Raw genomic sequence first — 13,294 nt, 5'->3', positions numbered from 1 at the left:
CCTTAAAAAATGTTTTAGTAGTAGTACTATCATTACATTAAGTAATATATTTGTCATAGTTTCTTCGAGTTAAACTAAACTTTTATTTTGACAGGTTGCTGTGAAGACCTAAGTTTCTGTTTGTATATGATATGACTATAGATTTTCCCTAAAGGAACATTAAAATGCTCGTGAAGTTACTCTCAGAGCAGTTCTAGAGACACGCAGAACAGTAGTAGTGTAGTATTTTTGTGGCTTAATATACACACACACTAGTCTGTATCGTGTTTGGATTTAAATGTACTGACCTACTTTTGATTTATTCATTCAAATTTGGCAAATTCTGTGACATTCCTCATTTATACAGTAAATTCCATTTTTATGACTGGAATCCGCAATTCCATCCACATTTTCTGCATCACAGAAAATCATAAGGCACTCTGTATAGTGTACTAAGAGTAAACAAAGGGAATAATGTTTATTAAGCCTTCTTAATGAAATCTCTCTTTTATCAGTCAGGTATCTTCATGGATTATACAGCACTCTTTCCGGTTGTCTTTAGTGCTGCTTCTGGATATGCTGTGGTTAATTGCGTTCATGTAGAAGCCAAAGTTGTTTTTCCTAAGGCCTTCATGGTGCTGTTGCTGGAACAGGTGTGTTGATTAGATCATGAATCACAGCCAGAAGGAGATCTTTGCAACATCTGCTCTTTGATCATTTTGCTTTTCCAGCTATAAACTGGATTTGCATCTTAGAAGGAGAGTAAATAGCACTGTACCTCAGTCTAATATCAGATCAAACCTGCAAAGAGGTTCAGTTCTATTGCATCTGATTGGCTGGGTTTTACTCTTTTGATATTACACCAAAATGAAGGGCTAATTTTAAGTCTTGACCACAGTTACTGTGTGTGTGTGTTCGTTCATGTGTTGTGTCCTCTATAACTGCCGTTTTGTTGATACGGGAGTTCTCCCCTACTCCCTTTCTAATGAGTATTAGAGTAAATTACATCCAGTGCATTATTATTAGCCTGTCAACTGTGCTTATTATGGGCTGCATCTGTTACACAGGGGGGAATCCCTGTGATGTCCCTCTGGCAATATCTTTTTCTCTAATGAGCCTAATAATGTAGCTGTTTCACACCGGAACAGAGGGGATTGGTGTGTTTTTGTTTCATTGGTTTACTTCTTTCATTTATCTGCACCCATCCTTTAGCTTCAAGGTCTGGCATCAGTAATAAGCTCCCTTTTGAAGCTGCTGATTGCCCTTGATTCATCCCCAGGCTGATCAGCAGTTCAGAGGAGTGGAAATGTCCAGAGTTTAGTTAGATCTGACACACCTGAGCTCAAACACATGACTCGCTTCTCAGTGCTGCCCAGAGGGCGGTGCATCTCCTTGGCATTGGACTTGTACTATTTCTGCTGTTCTTGGCAGGTCAGACTATGTCCTGACTAGAAGTAGGGCCCTATGATATCCATTTTATTTTTTCCCAAATTCGGTTTTATTTTTTTCCAGATTTCATTTTTTTTTAATTAAATTTAACCAAAATTACATTTTTAAGGCCCTATGAAATATATTTTAGTGTTTTACTCATTTTTATTTTTATCAGATTCTATTTTCCAGTAATTTTCTGCTTTCTATTTTAATGGTTTCATTGAATTTTAAAAGCATTTTTAATGAATTGATTTTAGTTCATGAATGAATGAATTCATTTTAGTTCATATATATATATATATATATATATAATTTAATAAATAAAATTTTACGTTTGCTTAGACTTTGATAAGCATTATTGTAAAAGATTCATGAGTGTACATTATTATAAAATGGTTTCATATTTTTTTTTAATCAAATTGTTGACTTTAACCACCTCTGAAGCAACATTTTCTGCTAACTAAAGCTCTGTTAATAGGGAAAAAAAGATATATATATCCTTACATCCTTAAGGGGATTGTGATGTTTATTGCAACTTTAGTTTATGTGAACGTCATCTAACTTTTTTCTGTTTCTTAGTCATAATGGCTGACGAGTGAACTTATGTCGGCCATTGAGCACTCACCACTAGTTTGGTCGCGGTGACCCAGGGTTGTGTTCTGACCGCAAATTTAGCCAGTGATTTCTGTTATGCTAACAATTTTGTGCAGCTGTTTGCATGCAGTTGGCAATGGCCGTCTACGGTTACAGCCAACCAATGAGTGATAGACTTCAACATGGGCGTAACTGCCCTTTTGAGTCTTGCTCTTCTTTTCCAGAGGCCATAATCTATATGATTAAATCTTACCCCAGGAGACTTATTTCCTTCCTGTGTTTAGCTTGAGATGTACGAGCCAGCACAAAGGCTCAAATCTGAGGTATTCTGTGATTAATTTGTTGTGTAATAAAGCAGGAAATCCTATTCCCTGTCGCATTACAAAATGTGGTGGGATACCATTTAACCCTTATTAGGTTTCCTTAAATAGGTCTCAGATTCTCGATCTGTTTCCTTCACTGCCAAGCCGTTGTCACAAAACCTTTTTAGGCTTGACTGAAGTTTCCTAGTGGATTAAAAATGCACATTAGTAAAAACCCTGTGGTTGGATTTGTCACTTTGTTTGGCATTCTCTTATTATATGGAGAAAAATCCTGAAATGCTTTCCTTAAAAACCATAATTTCTTTACGACTGAAGACAGAAAGACATGAACGTCTTGGATGACAAGGGAGTAAATTATTTGTAAATTGTTGTTCTGGAAGTGGAGTTCTCCTTAAAAAAAAAAAAAAAAAAAAAAAAAACATCAATGGGGCTCCAGCTCCTCTCGGCATTGTCTGGTGTTGCATGAAGAGCCCGTGGCAGGCCTGAGTGGGGAGGACAGGCGTGCAGTCTCAGGAGCAGGTCTGTGTGGGTTGTGGTGACAAATGAGCTGAAAGCTTGGTATTCATTGCACCCAGCTCTCCTGTGCCAGCCCTGTCCTCCCTTCACTGACAACCTTTCATGTGTCAACAATTACTCCCACCGTTCCCTGAGCTCAAGGTGCAAGCAGAGGATAGTAGCCGGGAAAGGTGAGGCCTAGGGTTGGGCGCTAAGACTGTATGTATTGTGCGACCGTAGATGTATCAAGCAGCTGAGATTTCACTCTTTCTTTTGTGCCCTGGTAGATCTGTTGTCAGTGGGCTGGACCGCTTGATGTTATTTACACATGGCAATGTGGAAATACAGAGTGGAACGTGTGCCAAAGAGGTCAAGACAAGGAAGAGTTTTTTCATACTAATACCCCAGCCCCCCAACATGCACACACTAGCTGTGTTTACAGGCACCCAAATAATGTTTTTACAACAGCTTGATGTTTCATTCAGACAGAAAAGCCTTCATGTAAACAGCGATTGATCCAAATGGGCTCGAACTGAATGGATTTTTGATTGGAGTGAAAGAGGTGCTGTAGATCTATAAAATTCCAGTCAAAAGGAAAAAGTAAGCATGTAAATGTCTGAATCTGACTATTTTTAATCAGATTCGGATATCTTGTTCAAATGTGCGGAGCTATGATGCATATGTTTACATGTGTTTTACATCATACAAATGTGCATATGTCTCATTTTATGAACTGATCAGTGGATGAGACTGAATATTTACTAAATATTTGCTAAAATTATATTTGCGTTAGCTCCAGTGACATTATTACTGTGGCTTTCTCTTGTTCTCAATGTAGCAACTAGGGTTCCCCTTGACTAAAGATTTTTCTGGTCAATTAGTAGTTGTTCATTTTAGTCGATCATTAGTCGCAGGTTTATTAATAAACCATAAAATCATAATAATGAGCCTTTAATTGCCTACATAGCCTAATAAGCGCTCAACGTGCAAAAAAAGCTTGCCACAGCGCTGGGAGATATAATAATTATCAATGTGTCAGGATAAAACAGCAAGGAGACTTCACTGACATTTTCATACATTTTTTGATAAATTTATTTAAAATTAAAAATGTATAAATTAAAAATGTTCGCGCTCAAGTTCACAGAGACTAAGACGGCAGAATGTGCATCCTGTTTGCTTTTATTATTTTACAAAGCACAATGTTTTGTTGTTATCCTGAGTGCACACAAATAGACGTAGAGTCTTTACAGATTCTAAAGATGTATTACCTTTATCTGTATGGCCAAAAATGATTTGGAGCAAGTTACTGCACTGGAACCTCCATCTGTCATGCAGTTTCCACACTCCACACAGACACTAGCGTACATTTTTCTAGGTTACATTAAATTGAGCTGCCATGTAAAGTAACTACTACTTGCGTAATTTAGATGGAAAGCCATATTTGATGTCGATGAATGATAGGTGAGTGTTTGGATGTCCTGCCCGATGTACTATATTACCACAAAGACCAGCCGTTAACGATCTGTCCGTCACAAACGGGATGATTTTTGCAGAGCTGATTTTGGCAAGGTAAAAAGGGTGTTGTTTTACACTACTATTGAGAATTTTTATTATAGAGTATATTATAGACTTTTCATTAAGACCCTAAAGAATCATATCAAATTGTGGAAAATGGGCATCCGATGACCCCTTCAAGCTATTATCGGTCTATTCTGATAACGTTCCAATATTGCGTATTCCTAGAACATACCTAAAGGCGTGTGAAAATATGTGACCCTGGAACACAAAACCAGTCTAAAGTAGCACGGGTATATTTGTAGCAATAGCCAGCAATACATTGTATGGGTCAAAATAATGGATTTTTGTTTTATGCCAAAAATCATTGGGAATCATTTTTTTTTTTCTATTCTGTAAAGATCATGTTCCATGAAGATATTTTATAAATTTCCTACTGCAAATATATCAAAACTTAATTTTTGATTAATAATATGCATTGCTCAGAACTTTATGTGGACAACTTTAAAAGCAATTTTTCTTGCACACTCAGATTCCAGATTTTCAAATAGTTGTATCTTGGCCAAATATGATCCTATCCTAACCAACCATACATCAATGGAATGCTTATTTATTCAGATGATGTATAAATCTCAATTTCAAAAAATGGACCCTTAGGACTCTCTTATGACTATCCTTTATGACTTATTGACTCTCAGCCTTGATGATATATAGCGCTGCAATTTTGGAGCTCAAATGTTACATTATGTTAAGCTGCTTTTGCAGTAATTTCAGACTAATGGCAAGAGATTTTTTTTTTTTAGTTGAATGAGCAATTATGTTGATTAAGTATGATATGAGATATATAAGTGACATAAGATTACAGTAATACAGCTTTGTTTGTATTGACCAGGGCAGGTTTGGGTGTTGATGTCCTGATCCAGGTAGCAGGAAACAACTGAAGATGTGGTGAATCGATAGTGGCCTGCATTAGATGAAAGAGTTGCTCATGAATCAAAGTGATGAGGATGCAGAGGGGGGCGTGGTCAGCGACAGGTCGTCTCGGCGACGGAGACAGCGCTAAGCGCATTCTGATGGGAACGCTCTACTGAGATGGATGTGCTTGTTTTGAATTCAGTTTTGGAGAGCACTGCGTTTAATAAGTCAGCTGAACCCTGCTTTCCTCATAGGAGCCGATCGGCCACAGCTTTAGCTGTGGGGACGGCACATTGTTAAACCGCATTCATCCCTGACTCCTATTACCAGCTGTAAGCCTCTCTATGAAAAGTCATTTTCTTAAATCTAGCATGGTATGATGCTCCCTAGGACGTGGTGTACTCTTTCTTTAAGTCCACTGTGCCACTTGTTCAGAGAAGGGATTACATCTGTGTTCCTCCTGTTTTTAGTTTGATCTCTGGATTATACAGAGCTCAGCCATATCTCCTGCATATTAGTGGATTTGAATGCAAATTATCCGTGTACACAGATGCACCCTGCACTGCGGTGGGCCGCCGGATCCAGATGCTCCATCAGCGAGGCTTGATCAGGTGCTCTACGTTAGGATTCAGAAAGCACTTTCTGAGCATGTCCCTGAATCTCAGAGTAACGGCGTCTGAACTCTGCCTGCGAAAGCCACAAAGATCAAATTATTTATAGCCTCTGCAAATGAGATGAGCTGCTTATCTTTCACGGTGCAGTCAGACGCTGCTATGCTCTGCACAGAGGATGCCGAGACGACGTGGGGAAGACGAAGTAACAGGGGAGAGATTAGAAAGAGATGGAGCGCAGGTCTGTGAAACAAGTGCAAACTCTGCAAAGAGGATTAAACGGGAAGATTGGAAGAAAGAATGATTCGCTTGCCCTGATCTTCTGTAGCAGTGAATATTTCGGCAGTGTATGAAATCAGGTTTCCACTTAATACATATGTAGGGCAGGCTAAAGGCGTGTACGTATCACTACCATTCATCATACCAGGGTCCTTTTTGCGCAGTTCGTTAAAAATGGAGTGTTTGGCACTATGTGGCACTTCGTTTGGGTTGATGGATTGATGTGTTTTCATTCTCCGTTGACCTTAGACTTAGCTTTACATTCACAGTGGTGTGGACTGCTAATATTGGCATTGGCGTGTTGTCCATGCCAGACCCAGCACAGTAATTAGCTGTAGTGGAAGGCAGTGCTGTTCTGATTATTGATTTTTATTCTTTGTGAGGAAGATAACATGCCAAAGAGAGAAGGGATGATATGAATAAGAGACTGCTGATTCGCATTATGAGCTACTTTTACAAAGTTAATGTGATTTCTCTCCTTAGCACAGAAACCGCAGCAGTAGAATATGATTTGTGAAGGGAAGATGTGTAGAGAATATTGCATTCTTTCTTTTGTATTTTGCTTATGACTGTTGTAAGAATAGTACTCATTGCATAAACTACAAGTTGGGTTTGCATCCACATATTTTTATGCTGGTTTTGAGCTATTGCATCAAAAATGATGAATGGAAAACCAAAATGGGACTGAAGTGAACAAAAAAAACTTGCTTTTAAGTTTTTTTTAAACTGGAGTGGAAACACATTTGTCAAATATGTTCCTAGATGGGCATTTAAAAAATGTGACAAAATAATTCATTTCAAGAAGATGAATGTTATGAGACCAGTGTTAATGTATAGCATCTCAAAAGTTTTATTCACAAATTGTTTTTTATGATTTAATGATGTTTCACGAGTTCACGCTTACATATAATTAGCCTGAGTATAGTAATGCATATTTGGCGTGCTGTCCGGGGAAGGGCTCCGAGCTCGGGAATGGCCCGAACCCAGAGAACCCCCCCTAGGTGTAGTGAGAACTCGTGTGAGGAGTGAGGAGATGGGGTGGTGGTGGGATGCTGATAAACCATCAGATGGATAGAGGCAAGTTCAGCTGTACTTAAATTGTAGCGTTGATTAACTTGAGTGAACTCCTCTTGTGGTAATTAGGCTAGGTATCTGACGCGCTCCTCCCGAACCTTGTTAATAAAACATCATTTCTTCAATGGAAAGGTTGAGTGACTCCCACCGAAATTGTTATTGTCAACATTGTAAAACTAATTATAGTCATTTTCATTCTAAATCAAGTTGAGTTGAATTACATTAAATTACACTGAATTACATTGAATTAAATTAAATTGAATTGAACTGAATTGAATTACCAGTAATAAAACAAAAATTTGAATAAAAAATAAAATTACAAAATTAGAATTGGAATATAAGTTCGAACAAAAATTAGAATTGTTGCCTTGTCTGAAGCTAAATTTAAAAAAAAAACCTTTAAAATAATAGTTAAAAACTAATAAAATGACAGTAGCACAACATAATGACTAAAACATTAAATTAAATTAAATTAAATTAAATTAAATTAAATTAAAAACAAAAAAAAGAAAATTACAAAATTTGAATTGGAATATAATTTAGAACAAAAATTAGAAATGTTGCCTTGTTTGAAGCTAAATTAAAAAAAAAAGTTAAAAAAATACAATTAAAAACTAATAAAATGACAATAGTGCAAATTAATTATAACTAAAAAACAAAACAAAAATTTGAATGAAAAGAAAATTACAAAATTTAAATTGGAACATAATTTAGAACAAAAATTTGAAATGTTGCCTTGTCTGAAGCTAAATAAAAAAAAATTTAAGTAATAAAATTTAAAACTACTAAAATGACAAAAGCGCAACAAGATGACAAAAACCTAAACTACAGTTAAAATAAAAAAATATTAAATGATGGGGGAAAAAAATGAAAATATGAAAAAAATATATATATATATTAAAAATATTGAATATAAATACTATAATAATATATAATAATTTATAAACAAGGCTAAAATAACACAAAACATAAAATAAATAACATGCAAATATTTCTGTTTTAATAAGTCCAGAAACAGGCTCCATTGTGCATGTTTTTGGTCAAATGCTATGCTTTGTACCTTTTAATGAATAAATATGTAGTTAAACCAAAAAAAAAAAAAACTTTTCCTCTGCTGCTATGAATTTTAGAAGCAAATATGCAAAACAGTGTATGCAGTCTCCCAGACAGATATTGAATTTCTCTAATGCTGCATTTGATTATTCATGCAGAGGGAAAAATATTGATTAGACCTTTTAAACTCTGATTAATTCCATGTAGGTATGCATAAAATTTCCTCTGACCGGATTACTGATTACTCGACAGCTTTAATCTGAAATGTCACTGGTGTAGTGTGGGGAGTATAAGTGTGTGATTGCATGTTTGCCTGTTATTTCAAATCAGTTCCATAGGATGTGTTTTAATATACGTTTATGTGTTTGTATTATAGGTAAGCAGTGATGATGCGTTGTCTGTCAGCCCGTGTTCACTACAAGACCCTGATAGTGATCTGCGCTCTCCTCTCTCTGCTCACGGTCGTTCTGTGGAACAAGTGTACGAGTGAGAAAGCGCTGCGCTTCCTGCCGCGGCACCCCCAGCCCCCTCCCAGCCCGAAAATAGACAGCCATCCGCAGCAGCCCCAGCCCCCTGAACCTCCACCTGTGGTCGGCGGAGTGCGCTATGAAGAGATCGACTGCCTGATCAATGACGATGCCACCATTAAGGGCCGGCGGGAAGGCAGTGAGGTATACCTGCCCTTCAGCTGGATGGAGAAGTACTTTGAGGTGTACGGCAAGGTGGTACAGTACGACGGCTACGATCGATTTGAGTTTTCGCACAGTTACTCCAAAGTATACGCCCAGAGAGAGCCGTATCACCCCAATGGAGTCTTCATGTCCTTTGAGGGGTACAACGTGGAGGTGCGTGACAGAGTCAAATGCATCAGTGGAGTGGAAGGTGAGTTATGTGGTAATGGTTACACCTCTTCACTTCTGATCGACCTTTTGTGTTAATGGTTTCTTAGGAATGCTATGCTAAGGTGTCTGAACACATGTAGGCAGTTGAGATGGATTGCAGTTTACAGTTGAGGTCAAAAGTTTACATCCCCCTTTCAGAATCTGCAAAATGTTAATTATTTTACCAAAATGAGAGGGATCATACAAAATGCATGTTACTGTTAATTTAGTACTGACCTGAATAAGATATTTAACAAAAAAGATGTTTACATATAGTCCACAAAAGAAAATAATAGCTGAATTTATATATATATATATATATAAAAAGGGGACCCCGTTCAAAAGTTTACATCCCCTTGATTCTCATTACTGTGTTGTTTCCTGAATGATCCACAGCTGTTTTTTTTTGTTTAGTGATAGTTGTTCATGAGTCCCTTGTTTGTCCTAAACTGCCTGCTGTTCTTCAAAAAAATCCTTTAGGTCCCACAAATTCTTTGGTTTTTCAGCATTTTTGTGTATTTGAACCCTCTCCAACAATGACTGTATGATTTTTAGATCCATCTTTTTACCCTGATCTTTAAATTCAAAAAGTTTTCACCCCTTGGCTCTTAATGCATGTTTTTTCCTTCTGGAGCATCAGTTAAGGGTTTGAACCTTCTGTAATAGTGGCATATGAGTCCTCAGTTGTCCTCAGTATGAAAAGATGGATCAAGTGTATGTAAACTTTTGAACTGGGTCATTTTTATGAGTTCAACTATTATTTTCTCTTGTGGACTATATGTAAACATATTTTATGTGAAATATTTTTTCAGGTCAGTACTAAATAACATGCATTTTGTTTGATCCCTCTCATTTTGGTAAAATAATTAACATATTGCAGATTCTGAAAGGGGGTGTAAACTTTTGACCTCAACTATACACCTGGTATTAACTTGTCTATAAACATGCATCAAAAGTGCAATAGCATTGCACCAAAATTTCAGCAACATTTTTTTGGTTTCGGTCAATTAGTTTTGAATCATTTATTTTACAGTTAATGTTGCATTTTGACTGTTTCAGCATCTATTGGATGCGCACAATGTGGACAAACAACAAGGAGTAAACATGTCAGCACTGTCAACACACTTCACCATGACCAAAAATTATGATACAGTTGCATTTGTAACAGTGGTTTGGCTAAAATATAAAGAGGCAAAAAACTGCACTATGACTGGTTGAATTTATTACCTTAAAACACAACACGCTAAAGAGCCTAAGTTCAATTACCCAGATTTACTTACTAAAACTTTACTTTGGTAATTAAAGTTTCTTTGTTTCTGTAAAAAAAAAAAAAAAAAAAATATTGTGGTGCATCAATATTACTTTACAATATCCATGAGACTGTTTGGACTGTACTTTCAGGACACACTGTCATCAGTATGTATTCAGCTAGCAATAAAAGTGGTCTTTTCTGCACCGTTGGGCATTTTACCATGTTTAAATCCATTCCACTGGTTTTCCGTTTTAATTAGAGCAGAAAATGTGGGAAAAATCAGCAGATTCTGTCTGGGCCTTCTCATAACTGGCTCTCCTAATGTGTCTCACACAGTTACTTTCTCCCTCATCATCAAGATTCACCTAAATACATGTCACATTAAAGCAGCACTTAATTGTGGCACACTGGGAGAAGTGAGAAGCAAAGCGACCTGCCTCATTTCTAACACAACTTGTTAGTGGCCATTAATAGTCATTTAGTGCAGTCCAAGAGGAGTTTCCTGGAAGCCAGGCCCGAATGATCTACGTCTGGTTCTTAGTGAGTAATGCACCCTCAATGGACTATACATTAAGCAAATGAAAGTGGGATTGATTCAGCCAAGAACTGAATCACAAGAGCTGATTTGATGACCTTAAACGTAATGGAGAATAATTTTGCACTCAGACTCCCATGTGTCTTCTGGTGAATGTCAATGAGGAAACGCAAAACCAAATTAAAGCTGAATCATTTCCTTTTTTGTTAAGGAACTCAAAATACAAGCATTTGAAGATGAACTGAGAGATGACTCTCCTTGACAGGAAAAGCTGATTATGGTAGTGTCAGTTGTGTCCTTCAGAGGAGCTTTACTGTCCAGAAACTGCATTTTTCTCTTCACTCTGTCAGTGATCAATCACTGTTTCACTGCCCTGACAGATTACTTTCAACCATTTCCTGCTGGCTTACCTCTCTATCTCTTTGCAAGGACCGTCCTTCAGCAGACGGGGTTAAGTGCCCTATTCGAGGCATCATAGTGATAGAGCAGAACTCTGATCCCAGTCTCACTATAGTTCTTAGATCACCTCTACCTGGAATTAAATCTGCAGCCTTTGTGTTAAAGGAGAAGTTCACTTCCAGAAAGAAAATTTCCTGATAATTTAATCACCCCCATGTCATCCAAGATGTTCATGTCTTTCTGTTTTCAGTCGCAAAGAAATTACGTTTTTGAGAAAAACATTCCAGGAATTTTCTCTGTGTAGTGGACTTCAATAGGGATCATCGGGTTGAAGGTCCAATTTGCGGTTTCAGTGCAGCTTCAAAGATCTCTAAAGAATCCCAGCCGAGGAATAAGGGTCTTATCTAGTGAAACGATCTGTCATTTTTATACCTTTTACCTTAATAACACTAGAAAAGTCACACACGGTTAGTTTTTTTTTCTGTGTGCTCTGGTTCAGAAAGGTAGGGTAGGGTGAAAAACTCCATCTCAAACTCGTCTGACATCGTTGTTTTACGCTTTTTGTAAAGAGTGTTTGACTTTCTTCACACGTTTGCTTTGTAAACACTGGGTCAGTACTTCTGTCTAGAGGTCTGCTACCCCTCGGGTCAGGTTCGGGTTAATATTTGACGAATAGCTTCGAGTTCGGGTCGGGCTCAGATTTGTAGCTAAAACAGCAGGCTACGCTTTCACTGACACATGCACGCATTGCTTGCACATAGAGATCGGAGAACGCTCAGCGCAAACACAGAAACACTGTGTGGCAGAGAAACTTTTATTAATAAAATAGCATCGATACTGACTGGCTACATTGTATTTCTCAGCAATGAGTGGGTAAAATCGCTGTAACTAAATTTAGCTTCATTGTTTGTAGGAGAGATTAAGAGACGCACAGACGCAGGTAATCACACATGCAACTTTCATTCCCTTCTCTCTGGCTAATTAATTCAAATAAATGTTATGTAATAAATGTGATCTTACCACACTTCATCTCTGTGTTTGATTTAAAGAATACAGAATGCTAGAACGAGCCATAAATGATGAAAATGACGAATGAGCCATAAGTGGCAAAAGGCATACACACATTAGCAAGTTGAGAGCAATGATTGCGATACAGCAATCAGGAAAACGTATTATGGTTTGCAAGGAAAATTGCACAGTGGAAGAATTATGATCTTGTCGTTACAACCATTAAAAAACTCTGTGGAATTTATGTGACCATTGCACTGGTTATTTGTAAAATTTCATAACTTGTTTTTGCCTTGTATGTTTAATCAGCTATGAGCCTTAATGAAACTGTTTCTTTGTATTCGTTTACTGGCCGTTGCATGCGATCATGAAATACAGCATATTTAAAAAGTTATTCGTTGTGAAAACCAATTTCGGGGTCAGATTCGGGCTCTAGTGCCGGGCGGGTCGGGTCAGGTTTGGGCTTCAGTTTAAAGCCTGTGCAGACCTTCTGCCTACGTCACGCGTGACCTTTCCAACATGACCATGAAATGTGTAAAGTCGAGGTTGTGCAAGACAAGCATTTGTGTTTAAAAGGTAAATTGTATTTTTCTTAGAAAATGACTGATTGTTTCACTAGATAAGACCCTTGTTTCTCAACTGGGATCGTGTAGAGCCCTTTGACGCTACACTGAAACTGCAATTTGGTCCTTCAACCCACTGGCCACCATTGAAGTCCACTATATGGAAAAAATTCCTGGAATGTTTTACTCAAAAACCTTTTTTCGGCTGAACAAAGAAAGACATCTTGGATGACATAGGAGTGAGTAAATTATGAGTAAACTTCTCATTTGAGTGCCTAGATCTCTGACCATCAGCCTAACACCACCATGTTAAAGCTAATAAAGGGGTTATCGGATGCAAAGTTCACTCTAACGTGCTGTTTGAACATTAATGTGTGTTGGCAGTGT

The 13,294-nt window shown here is 37.5% G+C and overlaps 1 protein-coding gene across 1 annotated transcript in view; it reads left to right on the top strand.

The window, feature by feature from the left end:
- Positions 1–13,294, top strand: part of glceb (glucuronic acid epimerase b) — a 60,999-nt gene that overhangs the window by 34,168 nt on the left and 13,537 nt on the right. The window contains exon 3 of the mRNA XM_051115277.1: positions 8,646–9,151. Coding sequence (XP_050971234.1) covers positions 8,656–9,151 — 496 coding nt within the window. The 5' untranslated portion in view covers positions 8,646–8,655. The remainder of the gene's footprint in view (positions 1–8,645; positions 9,152–13,294) is intronic.

The sequence above is a fragment of the Labeo rohita genome, chromosome 7, assembly GCF_022985175.1.
Source record: "Labeo rohita strain BAU-BD-2019 chromosome 7, IGBB_LRoh.1.0, whole genome shotgun sequence".
Taxonomy (NCBI): Eukaryota; Metazoa; Chordata; class Actinopteri; order Cypriniformes; family Cyprinidae; genus Labeo; species Labeo rohita.
The sequence above is the reverse complement of the archived record's forward strand: the minus strand, read 5'-3'. Positions and strand labels throughout refer to the sequence as shown.